Source organism: Scyliorhinus canicula, chromosome 16, assembly GCF_902713615.1.
Source record: "Scyliorhinus canicula chromosome 16, sScyCan1.1, whole genome shotgun sequence".
NCBI lineage: Eukaryota > Metazoa > Chordata > Chondrichthyes > Carcharhiniformes > Scyliorhinidae > Scyliorhinus > Scyliorhinus canicula.
The window spans coordinates 91,691,732-91,719,106 of record NC_052161.1 but is presented as its reverse complement, the minus strand read 5'-3'; the positions used below and the strand labels follow the sequence as shown (position 1 = coordinate 91,719,106).

At 53.8% G+C, this 27,375-nt stretch overlaps 1 protein-coding gene across 1 annotated transcript in view; it reads left to right on the top strand.

The window, feature by feature from the left end:
* The first annotated feature begins 3,446 nt into the window (after positions 1 to 3,446).
* The window catches only part of LOC119979763 (alpha-2-macroglobulin-like), a 412,459-nt gene continuing 388,530 nt past the window's right edge, over positions 3,447 to 27,375 (top strand). Inside the window, exons 1-2 of the mRNA XM_038822394.1 lie at positions 3,447 to 3,577; positions 25,986 to 26,169. Of these exons, the coding sequence (XP_038678322.1) occupies positions 3,522 to 3,577; positions 25,986 to 26,169 (240 nt within the window). The 5' untranslated portion in view covers positions 3,447 to 3,521. The remainder of the gene's footprint in view (positions 3,578 to 25,985; positions 26,170 to 27,375) is intronic.

Sequence of the window (27,375 nt, the reverse complement as noted above, 5' to 3'; positions counted from 1 at the left end):
AATAGCATCATAATTGCCTTTCCCCCAGCTATAATTCTTGCCTTGCAGTATATACCTATCCCTGCCCATTGCTAAAGTAAACATAACCGAGTTGTGATCACTATCACCAAAGTGCTCACCTACATCTAAATCTAACACCTGGCCGGGTTCATTACCCAGTACCAAATCCAATGTGGCCTTGCCCCTTGTTGGCCTGTCTACATACTGTGTCAGAAAACCCTCCTGCACACACTGCACAAAAACTGACCCATCTATAGTACTCGAACTATAGTATTTCCAGTCAATATTTGGAAAGTTAAAGTCCCCCATAACAACTACCCTGTTACTCTCGCTCCTGTCGAGAATCATCTTTGCAATCCTTTCCTCTACATCTCTGGAACTATTCGGAGGTCTATAGACAACTCCCAACAGGGTGACCTCTCCTCTCCTGTTCCTAACCTCGGCCCATACTATCTTAGTAGACGAGTCCTCAAACGCCCTTTCTACCGCCGTAATACTTTCCTTGGTTAACAATGCCACCCCCCCCCCCCCCTTTTACCATCTTCTCTATTCTTACAGAAACATCTAAATCCTGGAACCTGCAACAACCATTCCTGTCCCTGCTCTACCCATGTCTCCGAAATCGCCACAACATCGAGATCCCAGGTACAAACCCATGCTGCAAGCTCACCCACCTTCTTCCGGATGCTCCTGGCGTTGAAGTAGACACACTTCAAACCAGCGTCTTGCTTGCCGGTGCCCTCTTTCCCACCCTCCCACCAAACCCCAAACATTAGCCCGCATGTTTACATAAACAAATGATAAAAAGGAATCAGGAATCACCCATAGTCACCATTAATACATACAGCCCCTCGTCCTCCCAACCCCTCCACCCATCTCCCCAACTAATGTTTGATGTTATCCAGTTCTTGAAAGTGCATAATGAATAATGCCCATGAATTGTAGAACCCTCTGTCCATCCCCTCAGTTCAAACTTAACCTTCTCAAGAGTCAAGAATTCCAACAAGTCCCCCCGCCACGCCAGGGCACAGGGTGGAGAGGTTACTCTCCATCCCAACTGGATCAGCCTTCAGGCGATCAACGAGGCGAAGGCTACGATATCTGCCTCCGCACTGTTGCACGTTTTGCTATGGGTGTAAAACGCGTTTATTGGAGTGTATTAACTTGCCTCTGTTAAAGGCCGGGTGCTTAACACTACTAGGCTCTGTATATGTATTTTTCAGCTCAGGAGTCGCCAGATGCCGTATAGACACCTCACAAATATTCCAAGGTCAGGTTCAAAGTAATAAAACGATACACCGATTAGTAAGTTCCAAACGATCAATATTTATTATACAATTATAATAAATACGTATGCACACACTAAGGGACTAAGCTATGACTAAACTAAGCAATCAGAATACTTAACTAAACAGGAACAGGCAAGGTCAGGGAGCGAGGCCTTCGCTCCGGTCTTGGTCTGCAACCTTCAGAAAGCGTGCTGGTCACTGGGGGTCTAGCGGGCTTGGTTCGCGTAGCGAGCGTCGTATTGCCACTTACGGTTCGGCGGCTGGTGCTCAACGGCTGGAGTCAGGATACACGGTCAAGGTCTTGGTCAAAGCCGGAGCACGAAACAACAGACAGGACCATGTGTGGGGGTCTACTTTTATAGGGGTCCCCAATGTCCTTGCCTTTTCCTGGGCGGGCTTTACCTTCAGGTATCGATTGGATCGCTTCCAATCGATATCTTTTGAATTCCTCCAATGTGAGGGTCTTTCTTGATGGTGGGGGCGGTTTCTATAGTGGATACTTCTGGTGCCGCTCTGTCTGGACATCCACTTAAAGTATCTTATTCAAACCCAAATGTTGCCATTGTGTGTGCCTAGATCTGGACTGCCTCATTAGTATGTAAAACGTTCTGCCATTATCACCTTTGGTTTGAGATCTTCCACCTGGCCAGAAACTGGTTTTGCTGCTTGCAAAATGCTAATGAGTGTTTGCAGGCTGTTTGCCTTGGCTAAACTGTTTTTCCCTGCAGTCTTAGCGATTCTCCATTTTGTTTAGTTCAGTGTCCATTTTAGGTGGCTACAGTGGCTACAGCACCCGTTTCCAACCTTGGCTGGTCCGACACCCCGAATATGGCCTCCCGGGAACCCGGGTCCAGTTTCACGTGCACCACCTTGGAAATTACCCGAAAAACCTCCTTCACGCTCACACACATCTTCTACTCCTTTAAAGAATTGGCTCATCCTCGCCCTTGTGAGGTGTGCTCTGTATACCACTTTCAGCTGTATCAGCCCCAACCTCGAGCAAGAGGTGGAAGAATTTACTCTTCGGAGCACCGCACACCAGAACCCCTCCTCCATAACCTCTCCCAACTCTTCAACCCACTTTGCTTTGATCCCTTCCAGTGGTGCCTTCTCCTCTTCCAAAATAGCTCCGTAAACCGCTGACACTACCGCCTTCTCCAGTCCCCCTGTCGTCAGCACCTCCTCCAGCAATGTGGAGGCCGGCTCCACCGGGAAGCTCTGTATTTCCTTTCTGGCAAAATCTCGAACCTGCATGTATCTAAACATTTCCCGCGGCTCCAGCCCATACTTCGCTTCCAGCTCTTTCAGTCCTGCAAACCGACCCCTAAGAAGCATATCCTTTAGCGTCTTAATCCCCTTCTCCTCCCATTTCTGAAAATTTGCATCCCACCTCCCTGGCTCAAATCTGTGTTTATGCTACAGAATCTATATCTCTCTAATACACCTCACACCCTATCTCAACCTTTCAATAACACGTTCTTCAACACTATCTCCCAGAATCTGAGGAGTTACAGTATATTTTTATGACTACTCTGTGGTGCCATCTAATGTTGAGATACATGACCATCATCTTGTTACCTTTTCATTATCTATATTATACATATCATTACATCCCCTTTCTTTGACGAGGTTTGTACAGTAACAAACAGTAGAATATAAGCAATGATATTACATAGTATATTAATATGCATACCATATGTATACCTACATTATACATATCATTACAAGTCTCTCTCTCTCTCTCTGTAGTTTTCATAGTCTCTGCAACACATGCAGTCTTCACTAATCTCTTTCTATACATCCATGTATCATTCTCTGCCTCTCTCTGTTGCTCTCCCCATGTGTTGCTCTCTGTCTGTTCACTCTCTTTCTTTGCCTGTCTCTCTGACATTCTGTCATTCTATCTCTCGCTGCCTGTCTCCCTCTTTCCGTTGCCCTTTTTCTGACTGTCTCTCACTCTTTCTTTCTGCTCTTGTAACTCTTTCTCTCAACTTCAACCTCGGTCCCTCTATCTATCCCTGCGTTCTCCCTCTCATACCCAATCACTCTGCTATCAAGTTAAACAGTGGCCTGAGTTTGCGTTCTGTAAACAGGAGGATCTTAGTGTTTACTGAGTGGGCTCAGAGCTGATGTTGAAATGTTGTCCGGTGACGTTGTCAAACTGCTTTAACAGGGGGTGTTCAGGGGTTTAGAAGCTCAGTCTGTTGGGAGCTCAGGGAGAGGAGCAGCAACATGCAGGCTTGGGGAATTCTCGCCTGCCTCATGCTCACAGCAGTGAGAGCAAGAAGGTGAGTACTGGGTATGGAGGGAGTGTGTGTGTGGTGGGGGGGAAGAGAGAGAGAAGGAGACAGACAGACAGACAGAGAGAGGGAGAGTGGGGGAGTGCTAAACTGTCAGAGGGTCATATAGAGGGAGTGTTACACCATTAGAGGGTCAGTATCACGATACACAAACATGCAGAGAATGATATACAGACAGGCAGCTACTGAACACAGAGAACAAGGCATGACCAATGAGCAGGCAGGACACTCAGGGGTGGTATCTCACTATAAAAGGCACGAGGCACTCACACTCCGCCTCTTTCCACCGATGAACATCTACAGAGTGAGTCAGGGTGTGTGTACAGTATCACACCTCCAGCACGTGCTAAGAGCTAGACAGAGTAACCACACTTAGATTAGCAGAGAGTCGAACTCATAGGGGGGCAGCACGGTAGCACAAATGGCTAGCACTGTGGCTTCACAGCGTCAGGGTCCCAGGTTCGATTCCCCGCTGGATCACTGTCTGTGCGGAGTTTGCACGTTCTCCCCGTGTCTGCGTGGGTTTCCTCCGGCTGCTCCGGTTTCCCCCCACAGTCCAAAGACGTGCAGGTTAGGTGGATTGGCCATGCTAAATTGCCCTTAGTGACCAAAAGGTTAGGAGGGGTTATTGGTTTATGAGGATAGGGTGGAAGTGAGGGCTTAATGTGGGTCGGTGCAGACTATATGGGCCGAATGGCCTCCTTCTGCACTGTATGTTCTATGTAATCTATATAATCATAGAGAACTGTGCTAACTGTGCTACTGGGTCATTAAATCAGATTGAACTAATTTCAAGTTCTGGAGTATCTTTTGGTCAAAGCTGCATCCAGTTGCAGCCTGTGTTATCCCAGAGTACATAACACACCATGATACCAGGAGACGGCATAATCTAGGTGGTTTACCTCAGTCCGTTCCGTGACGACCAGCGAATGTATCGCGGCACCATGGAGAAGATTCATGGTGGAGAACTGGAGAAGAAGGCTCCTCACCAGCTCAGGACCTCCAGCAATCTCAGTGCCAACTGGCGGACATTCAAGCAAAAGTTTCTGCTGTACATTGAGGCTTCAGACTCGTGGGTGCGTCTGATGCAAGGAAGATCGCGCTTCTCCTCTCAACAGCGGGTGATCAAGCCATCGAACTCTTCAACTCTTTTCACTTCACTGAAGGCCAGGACAAGACAAAGTTTCAGACCATCCTGGACAGGTTTGACAGTCACTGTGAAGTGGACACTAATGAAATCTTCAAGCGCTACATATTTAAACAGCGTTTGCAAGGTAAAGATGAATCTTTCAACTCCTGGGACTTCCGGTGGCGGCAATAAGGAGCTAAGCCGCACATTCGGCAGCTCCCGCTGAAAACGGACTTTGGGGCTCTTTTCACGGCCCCCAACGTGGCTGTGTCGGCAAATCCCGACGTGGGAAGAGGACAGGAGTCGACCCCAACGGTCCTATGGTCCGGACCAGGAGTGGGGTAAGGAGAAAACCGGAGAAAGCACCCTTGAAAAAGCGGGGGAAGGAAGACAAAATGGCGGCCGGCGAAGGCCTTGAGGAGCTGAGGCAGTGGGCTCAGGAACAGCAGGCGACTCTGCTGCGCTGCTTCCAGGAGCTTAAGTTGGAGCTGCTGGAGTCACTGAAGGTAACCAACAGGGAGCTGATGGAGACCCAGACAGCCCAGGGGGCTGCGATCCGGGAGCTGCAGCAGCAGGCCTCCGAAAGGGAGGACGGGGTCGTGGCCGTGGCGGGGAAGGTGGAGATGCACGAGGTGCTCCATAAAGATGGCAGGAGCGGTTCGAGGAGCTGGACAACCAGTCGAGGAGGAAGAATTTGCGGATCCTGGGCCTCACGGAGGGGTTGGAGGGGTCGGACCTAGCGGCCTATGTGGTGACTATGTTAAACTCGCTGATGGGGGCTGGATCCTTCCAGGGGCCCCTGGAGTTAGAGGGGGCCCACAGAATTCTGGCTAGGAGGCCCAAGCCGAACGAGCCGCCGCGGGCGGTGTTGGTGCGGTTTCATCGGTTCGTGGATTGTGAGTGTGTGCTCCGGTGGGCCAAGAAGGAGCGGAGCAGCAAGTGGGAGAACACGGAGGTGCGGATCTTCCAGGACTGGAGTGTGGAGGTGGCGAGGCGGAGGGCCGGGTTTAACCGGACGAAGGCGGTGCTCCATAGACGGAGTGTGAACTTCGGCATGTTGCAGCCGGCGTGTCTGTGGGTCACCTATAAGGATCGGCACCATTATTTCGAGTCCCCGGAGGAGGCGTGGGCCTTTGTGCAGGCCGAGAAATTGGACTCAAACTGATGGTCTAAGATGGGGAATGCTGTATAATACTGTATTTGTATTTGCTTGGTTTAATGTAAGACGTGGGTTGGCCTTAGGGTGGGTGGGGTGATGTCGATTTGTCTTTTCTATATGGGTTTTTCTGTAGGGGTTTGGTGGACGGGTTCGGCAGAGGGGTAAACGGGGAGTTGGTGATGAGGGGGGAATTGATCTCCATCCAAACCCATAGGGAGGGGGGGGGGAGCAGAGGGCAGAGCAGAGAGACTGATGGGGAGATGGTGCGGGTGGATGGGAGATATGCGGAGGCACCAGAGGAGGGATTGCTGGGGGAGAGGCGTAGCCTTCAGGCCAGATTCGACCTATTGACTACCAGAAAGGCGGAAGCTCAGTGGAGGAAAGCACAGGGGGCGGTGTATGGGTATGGGAAGAGGGCGAGCGGGATGCTGGCACACCGGCTCCAAGGGCGGGACATGGCCAGGGAGATTGGGGGAGTGACGGATAGGGCTGGGAAGGTGGTGCGGACGGGAGTAGATGTTAATGGGGTCTTCAGAGACTTCTATGGGGAACTGTACCGGTCGGGACCCCCGGGGGAGGGGGTGGAATGGGGCGCTTCTTGGACATGCTGTGATTCCCGGGGGTGGAGGAGGAGCAGGTGGAGGGACTGGGGGCGCCGATCGAGCTGGAGGAGGTGGTCAAAGGGATGGGGAGCATGCAGTCGGGGAAGGCGCCGGGGAAGGCGCCGGGGCCAGACGGGTTTCCGGCGGAATTTTATAAAAGGTATTTGGACCTGTTGGGCCCCCTGTTAGTCCGGACCTTTAACGAGGCAAGGGAGGGGAGAGGCTTTGCCCCCAACTATGTCACGGGCGCTGATTTCCTTGATCCTGAAGCGGGACAAGGACCCTCTGCAGTGTGGGTCATATAGGCTGATTTTGTTGCTAAACGCCGACGCTAAGCTGCTGGCAAAGATCCTGGCCACTAGAATAGAGGATTACGTGCCCGGGGTCATTCGTGAGGACCAGACGGGGTTTGTGGGGGGAAGGCAGTTGAATACGAACGTGCGAAGGCTCCTCGGTGTCATTATGATGCCGGCCATGGAAGGGGAGCCGGAGATGGTGGTGGCATTGGATGCGGAGGGGGCCTTTGATAGGGTTGGGTGGGAGTATTTGTGGGAGGTGTTGGAGAGGTTTGGGTTTGGGGAGGGGTTTGTCCGGTGGGTGGGGCTACTCTACGAGGCCCCGATGGCGAGTGTAGCCACGGGTGGGGGGGGGGGGGGGGGGGGGGCGGGGTACTTTCAGCTGTGCTGGGGGACGAGACAGGGTGCCCCCTGTCCTCCTTGCTCTTCGCGTTGGCGATTGAGCCCCTGGCCATGGCATTGAGGGAGTCAGGGAACTGGAGAGGCCTGGTGCGGGGTGGGGAGGAGCATCGAGTGTCGCTGTATGCGGACGACCTGTTGCTGTATGTGGCGGACCCGGTGGGGGGGATGCCGGAGGTGTTGAGGATTCTTAGTGAATTTGGGGGTTTCTCTGGGTATAAGTTGAACCTGGGCAGGAGTGGGTTGTTTGTGGTGCGTCCGGCGGATCGGGGGAGCGGATTGGTGGGCTCCCGCTGGGGCGGGCGGGGAGGGGCTTCGGGTACCTGAGGGGCCGGGTGGCTGGGGGCTGGGGGGCCCTGCACAAGCTCAACCTCACAAGGTTGGTGGGGCGGATGGAGGAGGAGTTTAGGAGGTGGGATATGTTACTGCTGTCACTGGCGGGGAGGGTGCAGTCCGTTGGTGTGGCGGTGCTCCCGAGGTTTTTGTTCCTGTTCCAGTGCCTCCCCATCCTTATCCCGAAGGCCTTTTTTAGGAGGGTCAGCGGGAGTGTCGCGGGATTTGTGTGGGCGCATGGGACTCCGAGGGTGAGAAGAATGTTCCTGGACCGGGGCAGGGATAGGGGGGGGCTGGCATTGCCCAGCCTCTGTGGGTACTATTGGGCTGCCAACACAGCGATGGTGCGTGAGTGGGTAATGGACGGGGAGGGGGCGGCGTGGGGGAGGATGGAGGCGGCGTCATGTGTGGGCACGAGCCTGGAGGCGCTGGTGGTGGCGCCATTGCCGCTCCCTCCAACGAGGTATACCACGAGCCCGGTGGTGGCGGCTGCCCTCAGGGTTTGGGGGCGGTGGAGACGGCATAGGGGAGAAGTGGGGGGCTCGATGGAGGCCCCGATGCGGGGGAACCATCGGTTTGTCCCAGGGAGCATTGATGGCAGATTTCTGGGCTGGCACAGGGTAGGGGTTAGGAGGTTGAGGGACCTGTTTGTGGAGGGGAGGTTTGCGAGCTTGGGGGAGTTAGAGGGGAAGTTTGGGCTCCCCCCCGGGGAACATGTTTAGGTACATGCAGGTGAGGGCGTTTTCCAGGCAGCAGGTGGAGGGGTTCCCCTTGCTGCCCCCAGGAGGGGTGCGGGATCGGTTGCTCTCGGGGGTGTGGGTTGGAGGAGGGAGGATTTCGGACATATATCGGGTGATGCAGGAGGTAGACGAGGCCTCGGTGGAGGAACTGAAGGGTAAATGGGAAGAGGGGCTGGATGAGGAGATTGAGGAGGGGACGTGGGCAGATGCCCTCGGGAGAGTGAATTCCTCCTCTTCCTGTGCGAGGCTTAGCCTCGTACAGTTCAAGGTGCTGCATGGGGCCCACATGACTGGGACGAGGATGAGTAGGTTTTCCGGGGGCGAGGACAGGTGTGCTAGGTGCTTGGGGAGCCCAGCGAGCCACGCCCATATGTTTTGGGCGTGCCCAGCGCTGGGGGAGTTTTGGAAGGGGGTAGCAAGGACGGTGTCGAGGGTGGTGGGATCCAGGGTCAAGCCAGGCTGGGGACTCGCAATGTTTGGGGTTGCAGTGGAGCCGGGAGTGCAGGAGGCGAAAGAGGCCGGTGTTCTGGCCTTTGCGTCCCCAGTAGCCCGGTGGAGGATTTTGCTTCAATGGAAGGATGCGAGGCCCCCTAAGCGTGGAGGCCTGGATCAATGATATGGCGGGGTTCATTAAATTGGAGAAGGTGAAATTTGCCCTGAGGGGATCAGTACAGGGGTTCTTTAGGCGGTGGCAGCCTTTCCTGGACTTCCTGGCGGAACGGTAGGGAAATAGGCCGGCAGCAGCAGCAACTGGGGTGGGGGGGGGGAGGGAGAGGAGACGAGGGGAGGGGAGGGGGGGCGGGGTGTTTGGATCGGTGGGAGGGAGAACTGTGTACATGGGTTTGTGGGATGTGGCGGGTGTTATCTCTTTCCCTTTTGTTGTTTGGGTGTTCTTTTGGTTTTTTTTTCTTTTGTTTGTAGTTGCTTTTGAAGATGGGTGGGTGTTGTTCTTGGGGTGTTACTGCGGTTGTTTTGTTAATAGAGTTGAGATGTTTATATTTTGTAAAAATTTCAATAATAATTATTTTTTTAAAAATAGAATCTTTCAACTCCTTCTTAACTAACCTCCACCTGCTCGCGCTGTCCTGCAACTTTGGTGATATTGCTGACTCCATGATAAGAGACCAAATCATTTTTGGAGTTCACTCTGATCCTCTGAGAGAGCAGCTACTGAAAATCAAGCATATGACCCTGCCAGTCTCGATTGAAACATGCACAGTGTATGAGCACACCAAAAATTGCTATGCCCAGTACAAATCGGCTGAAAATGAGAAACTTGCCTCCCAGGAAGCAGAGAATGTGCAGGTCATCTCCTGGATGCAGCGCCTCAGCATTGATGAAAGCGGCCATTTTGCGTGCTTTTCCCAGGGCCCCACGCATGCGTGATGCGAATGGGATAACGAAGCGGCCGTCACCCGCACTGCGCATGTCCGACGACGCGTGGAGCACCAGGGCGCCGACGTCATAACGTGCTTGAACTGCGGCAACGCCCACTTAGAGAAACACTGCCCTGCAAGAGGCAGGCGATGTTTAAACTGCGGGAAGCCTGGGCACTGTGCAGCCTTGTGCAGGTCTGCACCACCAGTTAGTGTTCTGACGACAGCGCTTTCAGACCGTGCAACAACGATTCCAGGATTCTGATCCTGGCAGCACAACGGATCCAGAGGAAGAATTCCTGGACTCCGCCTACTGTGTGAGCATCATTACCAAATGTGAATATGCCACATCCAACTCATCACAAATTCAATCCATCCTCGCTGTGGATTCTGCGGACCAATGGCATGCAGTGATGCAGCTCAACCACTGCCCCATCCAGTTTCAGCTGGACACAGGTGCTTCTGCCAACCTCCTCTCAAAGGCAGATTTCAAACGCATCAAGAAGCCCCCCAAGGTCCTTCCAGCAACCTGCCAGCTCCTGGACTACAATGGAAATGCCATCACGGCACTGGGATCCTGCCATCTACTCGTCTCCAACTGGAGCACCCATGCTCGGTGTTGCTCGTTTTACTGGAGTGTGATTAACACGCCTCCGTTTAAAGGCCGTGTGCTTAACACTACTATGGCTCTGTATGTGTAATTGTGCTTGGAGTCGCCAGGTGCCGTATTTTTTTTTTTTTATAAATGTTTTTTATTCAGTTTTCATGTTTTATATTGAACAAATTACAAATTGTTAGAGAGAGAAAAAAAAACACGCAGAAATTAACATATATATTTACAGGTGAGCATCTTCGTAGTAATAACTGTGGCCTCCCCCTCTTCGCCGGCATACATATTTTACATTCCCCAACATGTTTATTGGCATTTATTTAGTTTGGTTTTGTGCCTTAGCTAGCCATCAAACCCCCGTAACGAGCCCGTAGCCCCCCCCCTCCCCGCCGGCTACCTTGCCCCGACTATTCTTCCTCTTGTACGTTGGCCACAAACAGGTCCCGGAACAATTGCATGAATGGCTCCCACGTTCTGTGGAAGCCGTCGTCCGACCCTCGGATGGCGAATTTGATTTTCTCCATTTGGAGAGAATCCGAGAGGTTGGACAGCCAGTCTGCAGCTCTGGGCGGTGCTGTTGACCGCCAGCCAAACAGGATTCTACGGCGGGCGATCAGGGAGGCAAAGGCAAGGGCGTCCGCCCTCCTCCCCAGGAATAGATCTGGCTGGTCTGAAACCCCAAAGACCGCCACTATCGGGCATGGCTCCACCCTCACCCCCACCACTTTGGACATAGCCTCGAAGAAGGCTGTCCAGTACTCCACAAGTCTGGGGCAAGACCAGAACTTGTGGGCGTGGGTGGCCGGGCCTCTTTGGCACCGCTCACATCTGTCCTCCACCTCCGGGAAGAACCTACTCATACGGTTTCTCGTTAAGTGGGCTCTATGTACCACTTTTAGTTGCGTCAGGATGAGCCTTGCGCACGTGGAGGTGGAGTTGACCCTATGCAGTGCTTCGCTCCAGAGTCCCCACCCTATCTCCATCCCCAGGTCGTCCTCCCATTTCCTTCTTGTTGCGTCCAGTACGGTGTCGTCCCTATCTACCAGTCGGCCATACATGTCACTACAGTTCCCTTTCTCTAGGATACTTGCGTCCAGTAGGTCTTCCAGTAGTGTCTGTCGTGGCGGTTGTGGGTACGTCCTTGTCTCCTTTCGTAGGAAGTTTTTGAGCTGCAGGTACCGTAGCTCGTTCCCCCCAGCTAGCTGAAATTTCTCTGTCAGTTCGTCCAGTGTTGCGATCCTGTCGTCCGTGTATAGGTCCCTGACTGTCAGTGTCCCCCCGTCCTGTCTCCACCTTTTGAAGGTGGCATCAGTCAGTGCTGGTTTGAACCTATGGTTGTTGCAGATGGGAGCCTTGTCCGACATTTTGTTCAGGCCAAATTGCTGCCGCAGTTGGTTCCAGGATTGGAGGGTGGCTGTCACCACTGGGCTGCTGGAGTGTTTTTTGGGTGGGGATGGGAGTGCTGCCGTGGCGAGGGCCCGGAGGGAGGTCCCCATGCAGGAGGCCTCCTCCGCACGCACCCACTCGGCTTCTGGCTCCTGCATCCATCCCCTTACTCGCTCGGCTGTTGCCGCCCAGTGGTAGAATTGTAGATTCGGGAGGGCTAGCCCCCCCCTGGATTTTGTTTTCTGTAGGACCTTCTTTGGGATCCTAGCATTTTTACCCCCCCATACGAACGCCATGATAAGTTTGTCCAGCGCTATGAAGAAGGCCTTGGGGATGTAGATCGGAATGGATCTAAACAGGAAGAGGAACCTGGGCAATACGTTCATTTTGATCGTCTGGACTCTTCCTGCGAGGGAGAGTGGGAGTGTGTTCCATCTTTGCAGGTCCTTTTTTACTTCCTCCGCCAGGCTGGTGAGGTTCCATTTGTGGATCCCTTTCCAGTCATGGGCTATTTGGATCCCCAGGTAGCGGAATTTATGTCGGGCTTGTTTGAACGGCAGCCCCTTTAGTGCTGCCCCCCCACCCCCCCCCCCCCCTTGCTGGTGTACTGGGAAGATCTCGCTTTTGCTCATGTTGAGTTTGTAGCCCGAGAAGGCTCCAAACTCTTTCAGGAGCGCGATGATTCCGTCCATGCTGCTTTGTGGGTCCGAGATGTAGAGGAGCAGATCGTCTGTATAGAGTGAGACTCTGTGCTCTCTGCCTCCCCTTCGGATCCCCCTCCAATTTTTTGCTGCCCTGAGCGCAATTGCTAGCGGTTCGATTGCTAGCGCGAACAGCAGTGGGGACAGTGGGCATCCTTGTCTGGTGCCCCTGTGCAGCTGGAAGTATTGGGAGTTGGTATTGTTGGTCCGTACACTCGCCATGGGGGCGTTGTATAGGAGTTTTACCCACGTGGTGAACCCTGTTCCAAGCCCGAACCGCTCCAGTACCTCTATGAGGTATTTCCATTCGACTCTGTCGAAGGCCTTTTCTGCGTCCAGGGAGACGATCACCTCTTGTGTTCTCTCCCTGGAGGGGGTCATTATCACGTTCAGCAGGTGCCTGATGTTCGAGGTGAGCTGTCTACCTTTGACGAAGCCCGTCTGGTCCTCTGTGACCACCTCAGGTACACAGTCTTCTAGCCTTTTGGCTAGGATTTTGGCCAGTATTTTGGCGTCTGCGTTCAGCAGAGATATGGGTCTGTATGACCCACATTCCGTTGGGTCTTTGTCTTTCTTAGGTATCAGCGAGATTGAGGCCTGTGCTAACATGGGTGGCAGTGTGCCCCTAGCTAGCGAGTCTGTGAACATCTCCCGCAGGTGCGGGGCCAGCGCTGTCGCAAATTTTTTGTAGAAGTCCGCCGGGAATCCGTCCGGTCCCGGCGCCTTCCCCGTCTGCATGGAGCTAATGCTCTCCATGATCTCTCCCAGTGCTAGTGGTGCTTCCAGGTCCCGTTTCCTTCCCTCTCCCACGACTGGTATGACCAGTCCATCAAGGAACCGGTTCATCCCAGCCTTCCCCGTTGGGGGCTCTGAGGTGTACAGCTCTTGGTAGAAGGCCTTGAAGGTTTTGTTAATCCTCTCTGGTTCTGTTTCCAACATGCCTCTGGTACCCCTGATTTGCCCAATTTCTCTGGTGGCTGCCTGCTTTCTCAGCTGGTGTGCCAACAGGCGGCTGGCTTTGTCTCCGTGTTCGTACAGGGTCCCGCGCGCCTGGCGGAGTTGGTGCACTGCTTTCCTGGTGGAGAGCAGGTCAAAGTTCCTTTGTAGTTCTTTTCTCTCCGCCAGGAGCTCTACGGTCGGGGCCTCGGAGTATTTACGGTCTACCTCCAGTATGGAGTCGACCAGCTTCTGCCCAGCCACCCTTTCCTCCCTATCTCTTTGCGCTTTGAAGGCAATGATTTCCCCTCTTATTACGGCCTTAAGCGCTTCCCAGAACGTGGAGGATGATACCTCCCCGTTTTGGTTGTTCTCCGTGTACTCTGCTATGGCCCGCGCTATCCTTTCGCTGAAGGCCTTGTCAGCTAGTAAGGCACCGTCCAACCTCCATGTGGGGCGCTGGGCCCTTCCCGTCTCCAGCCGCACGTCCATGTAGTGTGGGGCGTGGTCTGATATCACAATTGCGGAGTATTCCACCTTGTCTATCCCTGGAAGCACCGTTTTCCCCACCACAAAGAAGTCAATTCTGGAGAACACGTTGTGTACTGGGGAGAAGAAGGAGAATTCTTTCTCCCCCGGGTGGGCGAACCTCCAGGGGTTCACAGCTCCCATCTGCTCCATAAAGTGACCGAGTTCCCTTGCCATGTTTGAGGTTTTCCCCGTTTTGGGGTTTGATCTGTCCGTCTTTGGGTCCTGTACACAGTTGAAGTCTCCCCCCATGATTAGTCGATGCGTCGCTATGTCCGGGATTTCTGCCATGGTCTTTTGGATGAAGCTCGTGTCGTCCCAGTTGGGCGCGTACACGTTGACTAGGACTACCGGCGCCCCATCCAGGGCCCCGCTGACCATGACATATCGCCCCCCTGGGTCTGTAACCGTCTTTGTCGCCCTAAACATTGTCCTCTTGCCGATCAGTATCGCCACCCCCCTGGCCCTTGTCCCATAGCAGGAATGGTAGGTTTGTCCCACCCAGCCCTTTCTTACCCGCAGTTGGTCCTGCTCCCTCAGATGCGTCTCTTGGAGGAAGACTCTGTCGGCCCTCATATTTCTGAGGTGGGTGAGGACTCTGGATCTCTTCACTGGGCCGTTAAGTCCCCTTACGTTCCAGGTGATTATCCTGGTGGGGGGCTTCTGCCCCCTCGTTCCTGTGGGATTAACCATGTTTGTCTGGTGGACGAGCCCCTGCCCTCCGGGGTTTCCCTTTGTTAGTGGGCCGTCCAGGATGGCCGCTACCACTGCTCTCCCCATGCGTTCGGGTCTCTGCGCTCCGGGGTTTCCCCTTGTCTTGGGGGAACCCGCCATGGCCGTCCACTGTGTGTCCGCCACGCGGGTAGTCCCCTGCACTCTGGGGGGCCCCTTTGCCCACAGACCGTCCTGGGTGGGTGCTTGCAGCGGTTCCTTGTTCCGAGCCCTTGGTTGTGGTACTTTGTAGCCCTGTTCCTTTTCTGGCCTCGTTTGTCCCTTTGACCCTACCTTTCCCCTCCCTGTGTGCCCCCCCCGGTCTCTCCCTCTACCCTCCTCCCCTGTATACCCCTCCTTTGCTCCTCTATACCCTATTCCTGTCCCCGTTTCCTCTCCCGACTTTGGTGGGTGATCTCCCCCCTCCCCTGCCTGGCGCCTTCCCCCCTGTTGGGGGTGCGCAGCGGCCCTGCTTTGTTGCGTGCCCCCGGCGCTAGCTTTCCTGCTATTACGGTGGCTCCCCTCTCGGAGGTTGTTGTCTCGCTTCTCCTCTACCTGGCCTCTACGGTTTTCTGCCTGCTCTTCCCCCATCCTACCCATTGGCGTGTCGTTGCTCCTTGCCAGGGGCCTCTCGTTCCTACCCCCCCTGCTGTTCTTCCAGCCCGTGCTCCTCGACGAATCTATTCGCCTCAGCAGGGGCTGTAAAGAAATATTCCTTGTTTTGGTATGTGACCCAGAGCTTCGCTGGGTACAGCATACCAAAACGCACTTTGTTCCTGTAGAGAGCCGCTTTCGCTCTGTTAAACTCAGCCCGTTTCTTAGATATATCCACTCCAAGGTCTTCATATATTCGGATGGTGTGCCCGTCCCATTTGCTGGCTCTATTTTCCTTGGCCCAGCGCAGGATTGCCTCCCTATCCCGGTACCGGTGCAGTTTGGCTATGACTGCTCTCGGTTGATCCCCTTCCTTGGGCTTCGGGCGCAGCGACAGATGTGCTCTGTCCAGATCCGGTGGGGTGGGGAAAGCTTTCCTGCCCACTAAGTTGCCCAGCATTGCAGCCACGTATTTTGTGGGGTTTCTACCCTCGGTCCCCTCTGGCAGGCCTACTATCCTAACATTTTGCCTTCTCGAGCTGTTTTCTTGGTCGTCTACCCTGCCCTTCAGGCTCCCCTGTGTTGCGCCCAGACTCGCCACTTCCCTTTCTAGGGCCGTGACCCGGTCGCTCATGTCTGTCGCTGCTTTCTCTAGCTCCTTAATGGTTGCCTCATGGGCTTCCAGTTTCCCCCCTTGAGCTTCCAGTTTCTTCCCTTGAGCTTCCACTTTCTCCTCCAATCTGGTCAGAGCCTGCTGCACCCCTGACATGGCCCTGGCCACTGCTGCCTGTGCTGCGGCCTCTGCGTCTGCTTTCAACTCTGCCTTGATTGCCTGCAGCTGCTCCCTCACCACCTCAGTAAAGGCTTCCTTCCAATTCACGCCCCCCTCTAACCCCAGGGGAGAGGGCACCTGTCTGTCCGGCTCTTTTTGATGCGGCGGTACATCCGTCCCGCTGCTTCGTGTGCTAATCCGCTCACGTGAGCTGGCTTGCCTTTTGTCCCGCCTGCTTTTGGTGCCCCCTTTCCCTTGGCTCCCTTCTGGCGTTTTTTTCTCCCCCTTCTCTTTCATCTTTTCTTCTCCCCTTGTTTTTCTGTTCCCCCTTTTTCGATGCCCGATTTTTATTTTATTTATTTGTTTATTAATTATTTTCTCCCACCTCCTTTTATGCAACTCCCCTCAGGTGGGCTTGCTTTGATGGGAGTGGGTGTAGAGAAAGAGAAAATAATATATATATCCCTCCCCCTTTCTCTTTAACAGTGTTCTTCTTTTTAAAAATAAAAGTCCTTCTTTTTTTTTTCCCCCCCACCTCTCTCACGCAGGAGAGAGAGAGTGAGAGGAGTCTGTCCAGTCCTTTGTTCTTGCCACGTGGTGGCTGCTGCCGGTTTTTTTTTGGGGGGGGGGTGTATGTGGAGACTCCGCTCCGGGCCTGCTGGGGGGGGGGGGAGACGCCGCTCCGGGCCTGTTTGGGGGGTGGGGGGGGGGAGAGACGCCGCTCCGGGCCTGTTTGGGTGGGGGGGGGGGAGACTCCGCTCCGGCCCGGGGGGGGGTGGGGGAGACGCCGCTCCGGCCCTGGGGGGGGGGGGGAGATGCCGCTCCGGCCCTTGGGGGGGGGGTATGGATGCCGCTCCGCTCCGGCCCTGGGGGGGGGGTATGGACGCCGCTCCGCTCCGCTCTGCTCCTTGGGGGGGGGTGGTAGACGCCGCTGCGGCCCTTGGGAGGGGGGGGTAGACGCCGCTCCGGCCCTTGGGGGGGGGTAGACGCCGCTCCGGCCCTTGGGGGGGGGTAGACGCCGCTCCGGCCCTTGGGGGGGGGGGTGGGGGTATGGACGCCGCTCTGCTCCGGCCCTTGGGGGGGGGGGGGTAGACGCCGCTCCGGCCCTTGGGGGGGGGGGGGGGTGGGGGTATGGACGCCGCTCTGCTCCGGCCCTTGGGGGGGGGGGTAGACTCCGCTCCGCTCCTTGCGGGGGGGGGGGGGGTATGGACGCCGCTCCGCTCCGCTCCTTGGGGGGGGGGATGGACGCCGCTCCTTGGGGGGGGGGAGATGGACGCCGCTCCGCTCCGGCCCTTTGGGGGGGGGGGGTATGGACGCCGCTCCGTTCCGCTCCTTGGGGGTGGGGTATGGACGCCGCTCCGTTCCGCTCCTTGGGGGGGGGGTGGTCTGGATGCTGCTCCGCTCCGGCCCCTGGGGGGGGGGGGGGGATGTAGACGCCGCTCCGCTCTGCCACCGCCCGGGCCTCTCCTGCCGCTACTCCTGCTGCTGCCGCCGCCGCCGCTGCTTGGGCATCTCCCGCTGCTGCTGCCGCCGCCGCCGCTGCTTGGGCATCTCCCGCTGCCGCTGCCGCCGCCGCCGAGGATCCCTTGGTGACCGGTTTGTTTGGGGGGGGGGGGGGTGCGCGTCCTTTCCCTTCCCTTCCCTGTTCTCCACCGCTACGGGAGCCCCTCACCTTGCGACCGCTCCGCTTGCTGACCGGAATCCGACCGCCAGGTGCCGTATTGAGACACCGTCACAAGTATATCAAGGTCAGGTTCAAAGTAATAAATCCGTACACCGATTAGTAAGTCCAAACGATTAGTGTTTATTATAACAAATATAATAAATACACATGCATACACTAAAGAGACTAACTTACTTCTAATACTAAACAACTAAATACTTATCTAGACAGGAACAGGCAAGGTCAGGGAGCAAGGCCTTCGTCCCGTTCTTGGTCTGTAACTTTCTGATTGGCAAAGTTGTCAAGAGGTAGTAAGGTCTGGATCACGTAGCGATCGTTGTGTTGGCACTTACAGTTCGATGGCTGATGCTCAACGGCCGGTGATGAAACTGGAGTCAGGATGCGATGTAACAGGTCTGGGCCGGAGCAAAACAACAGACCGAACCATGTGCGGGACCTACTCTTATAGGTCCTAGAAGTCCGTGCCCCCTTGGGGCGGTTCTTTCACCTGCCAGGTATCGATTGGGTCTCTCCCAATCGATATCTTTCAAACTCCCCAATCTGAGGGTCGTTCCTCGATGGGTGGGGCGGTCCCTACGGCTCTTTGTGTTGGTTGCTTTGGCGCCATTCTGTCTGGGCGTCTAAGGAAAAGTATCCATTGATACTTAAATGTTTCTATTGTGCGGGGTCTGGATTTGGATCACCTCATTACTATGCAGATTTGCACCTTTGGCTGAAACTCTGCACCTGGCCAGAAACTGGTTTCTGTACGTGCAGAATGCAAAACAGTCTTCTGCAAGCTGCTTGTCCTCACTAAGACTGTTTTCCCCTGCAGCCTTAGCAGTTCTCCATTTTGTAGCCCAGTGTCCATCTTAGATGGCTACATTGGTTACGTTTTGATATCGGCAAGACAGACAGGGCATCCCTACTTGGTGCGCATGCCTGCAAGCAGCTGAACCCCGTGCAGCGGGTTTACACAACGACATCCTCCAATGTGGATCTTCAGGCCGGCATTGACAACATCCTCGCTCAGTATCCGGATTTGTTCGACAGGATGGGCACGCTGCCATATCAATACAAGATTCTGCTCCAACCTGATGCCAAGCCAGTGGTCCACGCCCCACGCCAGGTCCCGGCTCCGCTGAGGGAGCGCCTGAAGGCACAGCTCAAGATTCTTCAACAACAGGGCATCATTTCCAAGGTAACCTAACCGACTGACTGGGTCAGCTCGATTGTATGTGTCAGAAAGCCTTCGGGAGACCTGCGCATCTGTATTGATCCCAAGGATCTCAATACAAACATAATGTGTGAACACTATCCCATCCCGAAGCGGGAGGAACTCATGAGTGAGATGGCACACGCACGTTTTTTCGCCAAGTTAGATGCGTCACATGGATTTTGGCAAATCCAGCTGGATGAGTCCAGCAGTAGGCTCTGAACCTTCAACACACCGTTTGGCAGATGCAGCTATCATCGTATGCCGTTTGGCATTGTCTCGGCTCCGGAGATCTTTCATCGCATCATGGAGCAGATGATGTAGGGCATTGAAGGGGTTCGTGTGTACGTGGAGGACATCATCATATGGTCCACGACTCCTGAAGAGCATGTTTCCCGTCTCCAGCAGGTATTCCGCCATATCCATGCCTATGGCCTGAAGCTGAACAGGTCCAAATGCTGCTTTTGCATGTCGACACTCAAGTTCCTAGGTGACCAGATCTCTCAGCAAGGTGTGCGCCCGGACACAGACAAGGTCAAGGCCATCAAAGCCAAGAAGGCGGTGTTGTGCTTCCTGGGCATGGTCAATTTTCTGGGTAAGTTCATCCCAAACCTGGCCTCACACACCACGGCCCTATGACACCTGGTGAAAAAGTCCACTGCCTTTGAGTGGCAAGCAGCACATCAGGCAGAGTGGATGGAGCTGAAAGACAAGCTCACCATGGCACCCACCTTAGCATTTTTCGACCCCAACAAGCAGACAAAGATCTCAACAGATGCGAGCTAGGATGGCATCGGTGCAGTGCTGCTCCAACACGATTACACTTCATCTGGACACTGGTAGCCTACGCATCGAGGGCCATGGCACCCACCGAAACACGGTATGCGCAAATAGAGAAGGAATGCCTGGGTCTTCTCACTGGAATTCTCAAGTTTCAAGACTATGTCTACGGCCTGCCGATATTCACTATCAAAACGGATCATAGGCCTCTGGTCCACATTATCCACAAGGACCTGAACAACATGACGCCTCGGTTGCAGCGCATCCTCCTCAAACACAGAAGGTACGACTTTGACTTAGTGTACACGCCTGGCAAGGAGCTCATCATCGCTGATGCATTGTCCCACTCCATCACATTGCCTCGTGAACCGCTGGAATTCATCCAGCAGATTGAGTCACAGGTGCAGCTGTGTGCTAGCACCCTCCTGGCATCTGATGAGAAGGTGGTTCGTATCCGCGAGGAGACAGCCAAAGACCCCCTCTTGCAGCGTGTCATGCACCACCTCGCCAATAGCTGGTAGAAAGAGCAGTGTCCTCAATTTTATAATGTAAAGGATGACCTGACGGTGATTGATGGTATCCTCCTCAAGCTGGACCGGATTGTCATTCCGCTCAGTCTCCAGAGCTTGGTGCTCCGCCAAATCCATGAGGGACACCTGGGCGGCGAGAAGTGCAGACGCAGAGCCAGGAAGGCTATCTACTAGCCCGGTATTAGCCAGGACATCTCGAACGTGGTCCTCAACTGTGCGACCTGTCAATGCAAGGAGATGCTCCAGCAGCATGCAATCGAGACCTCCCCGTGGTCCAAGGTTGGCATCGACCTCTTTTGTGCGAATGGTCGTGACTATGTGTTGATTATTGACAATTTCTCCAATTACCCTGAAGCGGTGAAGCTCTCAGACCTCACGGGCGCGATTCTCCGCAAATGCGGCGAGTCATAAAGGCGGCCGTGTTTCACGGCAGCCTCCGCGCCCCCTCCCAGGACCCGATTCTCCCCCCCCGGGCGGGGCTAGCAGCGCGGCCCCGTGAAGCACGGCATCGCGGGCTTAGCGACCGTCGCTAAGACCGCGCGCCAAGCGTCACGGCGGCTGACGTGCACGATGACGTCAGCAGCGCATGCGCGGGTTGGAGCCGTCCAACCCGCGCATGCGCGGATGACGTCATCACGCAGATGCATCAAACCCGCGCATGTGCAGGCCGTCATGCCCCTCAGCCGCCCCGCGGACTGATCCTGCGGGGCGGCGGATGAACAAATAGTGCGCGGGTATCGGACCCGCTGCCCCCGATCGGTGCCCACCGATCACAGGCCCATGCCACCCTTGGCACGGCCGTGGTGCGGCCGTGCCAATCGGTGCCATGGTTGTCCAGGACGGCACTTTGCGGCCGTTTTCACGAATGGTGAGAGCAGGTGTGATCGCGTTCGTGAAAACGGCCGTAAAGGCCTGGGAACTCGGCCCATCGGCTATGGGAGAATTGCTGTTCGCCGTAAAAAACGGCGAGCAGCGATTCGTGTCGTGGGGCGGCCGTGGTGGGGGGGGGGGGGGGGGAGAGTAGCGGGAGGGCGTGAAAATTGTCGGGAAGGCCCTCCCGCTATTCTCCGACCCATCGTGGGCAGCGGAGAATCGCGCCCCACACCTCGGACCGTCATCAAGGTCTGGAAGGAGACATTCTCCAGGCATGGTATCCCACTCATTGTCATGAGTGACAATGATCCGTGCTTCAACAGCCACGAGTGGTCTATGTTTGCCAAGTCATACCATTTCAAACATGTCACCTCCAGCCCACACAATCCGCAGTCCAATGGGAAGGTTGAAAAAGAGCCGCACACTGTGAAACACTGTGGGGCAGCACGGTAGCATTGTGGATAGCACAATCGCTTCACAGCTCCAGGGTCCCAGGTTTGATACCGGCTTGGGTCACTGTCTGTGTGGAGTCTGCACATCCTCCCCGTGTGTGCCTGGGTTTCCTCCGGGTGCTCCGGTTTCCTCCCACAGTCCAAAGATGTGCAAGTTAGGTGGATTGGCCATGCTAAATTGCCCTTAGTGTCCAAAATTGCCCTTAGTGTTAGGTGGGGTTATGGGGATAGGGTGGAGGTGTTTAACTTGGATAGGGTGCTCTTTCCAGGAGCCGGTGCAGACTCGATGGGCTGAATGGCCTCCTTCTGCACTGTAAATTCTATGATCTATGATCCTATGAAAAAGCTCATCTGCAAGGCCGCGGATTCGGCTTCTGACATCTACCTCACGCTGCTTACGTACAGGGCGACCCCACTTTCCACTGGCATGTCGCCGGCTAAACTCCTGATGAATAGGGACCTGCGGACGACACTTCCAGCCATACATGTGCCCAACCTGGATCACCTCCCGGTGCTGCAGAAGGTGCAGTCACTCCGAAACTAGCAAAAGCAGGACGATGATGCTCATGCCACCGGTTTGCCTGTGTTATCCCCGGCAGACTCTGCCAGGATCAAGATACCAGATGGTGGCTGGTCTGCTCCAGCTGTCGTAGTTCGACAGGCTGCGCCCTGCTCGTATGTTGTACGTATGGCTGAATATTCTGTTGTGCGATCATTCTCACAGCCTGGGACAGGGGATGTGGATCATTCCCTCAGTTTGGGGACAGGGGATGTGAAATGAAATGAAAATCGATTATTGTCACGAGTATGCTTCAAATGAAGTTACTGTGAAAAGCCCCTAGTCGCCACATTGGATCATTCAGTTTGGGACAGGGGATGTGGACCATTCTCACAGTTTGGGACAGGGGATGTGGATCATTCTCACAGTTTGGGACAGGGGATGTGGATCATTCTCAGTTCGGGGACAGGGGATGTAGATCATTCCCTCAGTTTGGGGACAGGGGATGTGGATCATTCTCACAGTTTGGGACAGGGGATGTGGATCATTCTCACAGTTTGGGACAGGGGATGTGGATTATTCTCAGTTCGGGACAGGGGATGTGGATTATTCTCAGTTTGGGACAGGGGATGTGGATCATTCTCACAGTTTGGGACAGGGGGTGTGGATCATTCTCACAGTTTGGGACAGGGGATGTGGATCATTCTCAGTTTGGGACAGGGGATGTGGATCATTCTCACAGTTTGGGACAGGGGATGTGGATCATTCTCAGTTTGGGGTCAGGGGATGTGGATCATTCTCAGTTTGGGACAGGGGATGTGGATCATTCTCAGTTTGGAACAGGGGATGTGGATCATTCTCACAGTTTGGGACAGGGGATGTGGATCATTCTCAGTTTGGGACAGGGGATGTGGATCATTCTCACAGTTTGGGACAGGGGATGTGGATCATTCTCAGTTTGGGACAGGGGATGTGGATCATTCTCAGTTTGGGACAGGGGATGTGGATCATTCTCACAGTTTGGGACAGGGGATGTGGATCATTCTCACAGTTTGGGACAGGGGATGTGGATCATTCTCACAGTTTGGGACAGGGGATGTGGATCATTCTCACAGTTTGGGACAGGGGATGTGGATCATTCTCAGTTTGGGACAGGGGATGTGGATCATTCTCACAGTTTGGGACAGGGGATGTGGATCATTCTCACAGTTTGGGACAGGGGATGTGGATTATTCTCAGTTTGGGACAGGGGATGTGGATCATTCTCAGTTTGGGACAGGGGATGTGGATCATTCTCACAGTTTGGGGACAGGGGATGTGGATCATTCTCACAGTTTGGGACAGGGGATGTGGATCATTCTCACAGTTTGGGACAGGGGATGTGGACCATTCTCTCAGTTTGGGGACAGGGGATGTGGATCATTCTCACAGTTTGGGACAGGGGATGTGACTCATTCTCAGTTTGGGGACAGGGGATGTGGACCATTCTCTCAGTTTGGGACAGGGGATGTGGATCATTCTCACAGTTTGGGACAGGGGATGTGGATCATTCTCTCAGTTTGGGGACAGGGGATGTGGATCATTCTCACAGTTTGGGGACAGGGGATGTGGATCATTCTCACAGTTTGGGACAGGGGATGTGGATCATTCTCACAGTTTGGGGACAGGGGATGTGGATCATTCTCTCAGTTTGGGACAGGGGATGTGACTCATTCTCACAGTTTGGGACAGGGGATGTGGATCATTCTCAGTTTGGGACAGGGGATGTGGATCATTCTCACAGTTTGAGACAGGGGATGTGGATCATTCTCAGTTTGGGACAGGGGATGTGGATCATTCTCACAGTTTGAGACAGGGGATGTGGATCATTCTCACAGTTTGGGACAGGGGATGTGGATCATTCTCAGTTTGGGACAGGGGATATGGATCATTCCCTCAGTTTGGGGACAGGGGATGTGGACCATTCTCACAGTTTGGGACAGGGGATGTGGATCATTCTCACAGTTTGGGGACAGGGATGTGGATCATTCTCACAGTTTGGGACAGGGGATGTGGATCATTCTCACAGTTTGGGACAGGGGATGTGGATTATTCTCAGTTTGGGACAGGGGATGTGGATCATTCTCACAGTTTGGGGACAGGGGATGTGGATTATTCTCAGTTTGGGACAGGGGATGTGGATCATTCTCACAGTTTGGGACAGGGGATGTGGATCATTCTCACAGTTTGGGACAGGGGATGTGGATCATTCTCAGTTTGGGACAGGGGATGTGGATCATTCTCACAGTTTGGGACAGGGGATGTGGATCATTCTCAGTTTGGGACAGGGGATGTGACTCATTCTCAGTTTGGGGACAGGGGATGTGGATCATTCTCACAGTTTGGGACAGGGGATGTGGATCATTCTCACAGTTTGGGACAGGGGATGTGGATCATTCTCAGTTTGGGACAGGGGATGTGGATCATTCTCACAGTTTGGGACAGGGGATGTGACTCATTCTCAGTTTGGGGACAGGGGATGTGGATCATTCTCACAGTTTGGGACAGGGGATGTGACTCATTCTCAGTTTGGGGACAGGGGATGTGGATCATTCTCACAGTTTGGGACAGGGGATGTGGATCATTCTCACAGTTTGGGACAGGGGATGTGACTCATTCTCAGTTTGGGGACAGGGGATGTGGATCATTCTCACAGTTTGGGACAGGGGATGTGGATCATTCCCTCAGTTTGGGACAGGGGATGTGGACCATTCTCACAGTTTGGGACAGGGGATGTGGACCATTCTCACAGTTTGGGACAGGGGATGTGGACCATTCTCACAGTTTGGGGACAGGGGATGTGGACCATTCTCACAGTATGGGACAGGGGATGTGGATTATTCTCAGTTTGGGGACAGGGGATGTGGACCATTCTCACAGTTTGGGGACAGGGGATGTGGATCATTCTCTCAGTTTGGGGACAGGGGATGTGGATTATTCTCAGTTTGGGACAGGGGATGTGGATCATTCTCACAGTTTGGGACAGGGGATGTGGATCATTCTCTCAGTTTGGGGACAGGGGATGTGGATTATTCTCAGTTTGGGACAGGGGATGTGGATCATTCTCACAGTTTGGGACAGGGGATGTGGACCATTCTCACAGTTTGGGGACAGGGGATGTGGACCATTCTCACAGTATGGGACAGGGGATGTGGATTATTCTCAGTTTGGGGACAGGGGATGTGGATCATTCTCACAGTTTGGGGACAGGGGATGTGGATCATTCTCAGTTTGGGGACAGGGGATGTGGATTATTCTCAGTTTGGGACAGGGGATGTGGATCATTCTCACAGTTTGGGACAGGGGATGTGGATCATTCTCAGTTTGGGACAGGGGATGTGGATCATTCTCACAGTTTGGGGACAGGGGATGTGGATCATTCTCAGTTTGGGACAGGGGATGTGGATCATTCTCACAGTTTGGGGACAGGGGATGTGACTCATTCTCAGTTTGGGGACAGGGGATGTGGATCATTCTCACAGTTTGGGACAGGGGATGTGGATCATTCTCACAGTTTGGGACAGGGGATGTGACTCATTCTCAGTTTGGGGACAGGGGATGTGGACCATTCTCACAGTTTGGGGACAGGGGATGTGGATCATTCTCACAGTTTGGGACAGGGGATGTGGATCATTCCCTCAGTTTGGGACAGGGGATGTGGACCATTCTCACAGTTTGGGACAGGGGATGTGGACCATTCTCACAGTTTGGGACAGGGGATGTGGACCATTCTCACAGTTTGGGGACAGGGGATGTGGACCATTCTCACAGTTTGGGGACAGGGGATGTGGACCATTCTCACAGTATGGGACAGGGGATACATAAGAACACGAGAACTAGGAGCAGGAGTAGGGCATATGGCCCCTCGAGCCTGCTCCGCCATTCAATGAGATCATGGCTGATCTTTTGCGAACTCAGCTCCACTTTCAGGCCCGAATACCATTCTCACAGTCTGGGACAGGGGTTGTGGATCATTCTCACAGTTTTGGGGGTGGGGGGGGGGGGGGGGGGGGGGGGGGTATATATTTTGTGGTCCATTCCGCTGTTGACATTGTGTCTCCTTTGTTTCCAGTCACTATGTGGTTCTGATTCCTGCCGAGTTACGCACAGATACACTGGAGAATGTTTGTGTTCTGATCCTGTCAGCCACTGAGTCCTCTCCCCTCACACTGACCATTGAGAATGAAATGACCAACAGTACTCTCTTACAGCAGGAGCTCCTGACCAATACAGGATATAATTGCTTCAACTTCACTGTAAGTATCCAATACCTCAGCCATTTCATGGCCTGTGTCTCCTGCGTCAGTGTACCCTTTATCCTATCTCTCTTTCTGTCCATCCACATCCCTCTCACACACTGCTCTTCCTCTGAATTTCCTCTCCTCACTGTCCAATTTCTCCTTCCCCTCCTCCTAATGGAGCTGTACTCGCGATTTGTGGTTCTGTTCCCTCAAACACAGTCTTCATTAGAGCCAATTGTTAGAATTGAAAAGGAAGTTTCACATGAGCTGCATTAGTATTGTTAAATATTGGAAATAAAGTATTGATTTAACTGCGTTTAAGTATGGGGCTAGTTTAGCAAAGTGGGCTAAACAGCTGGCTTATATTGCAGAACAACTAGCAGCATGCGTTCAATTCCCGTACCAGCCTCACTGAACAGGCGCCGGAATGTGGTGACTAGGGGTTTCTCACAGTAACTTTATTGAAGCTACTTCTTACAATAAGCGATTATTATAAGATTAAAACTAGTGAGATTCATGTTAGACAAAGTTGTTTGCGCATTTGGGTCTTTGGTCAGTTAAATCTGTGTTTCTCTTGTGCTTAGAGACTGTTATGGCATGAAATGTAAAGGAAACTTGGAGAAGGGAAACGTCTTTTTGAGCAACCAGGTGCACCTTTCGGATAGGAAGGTTTTTGATCTTGCGTTTTAGCTGAAGTTATAAGTTGGTTACAGGAAGCTGGAGAGGGTATATCTCTTTCAGCTTTTAAAGAAACAAATCCATACATTAGTGGAATGCTTCAGAAAGCGAGTGCAGAGATTTTAACGACTGCTAGTTGAGGATATAAAGGAAATGAAGAGAAGTTTCCAAGAAGTCAGAAGTTGAAGGTCAGGGGAAACTGGAATATTGAACAGACAGTGCAGAAGGAGGCCATTTGGCCCATCTAGTCTGCAGCGACCCACTTAAACCCTCACTTCCACCCAATCCCCGTAACCCAATAACCCCTCCTAACCTTTTTGGTCACTAAGGGCAATTTATAATGGCCAATCCACCTAATCTGCATGTCTTTGGACTGTGAGAGGAAACCAGAGCACCCAGAGGAAACCCACGCAGACACAGGGAGGACGTGCAGACTCTGCACAGAGAGTGACGCAGCGGGGTATCGAACCTGGGACCCTGGCGCTGTGAAGCCACAGTGCTATCCACTTGTGCGACCGTGCACAATACGATACTGTTCAGCAG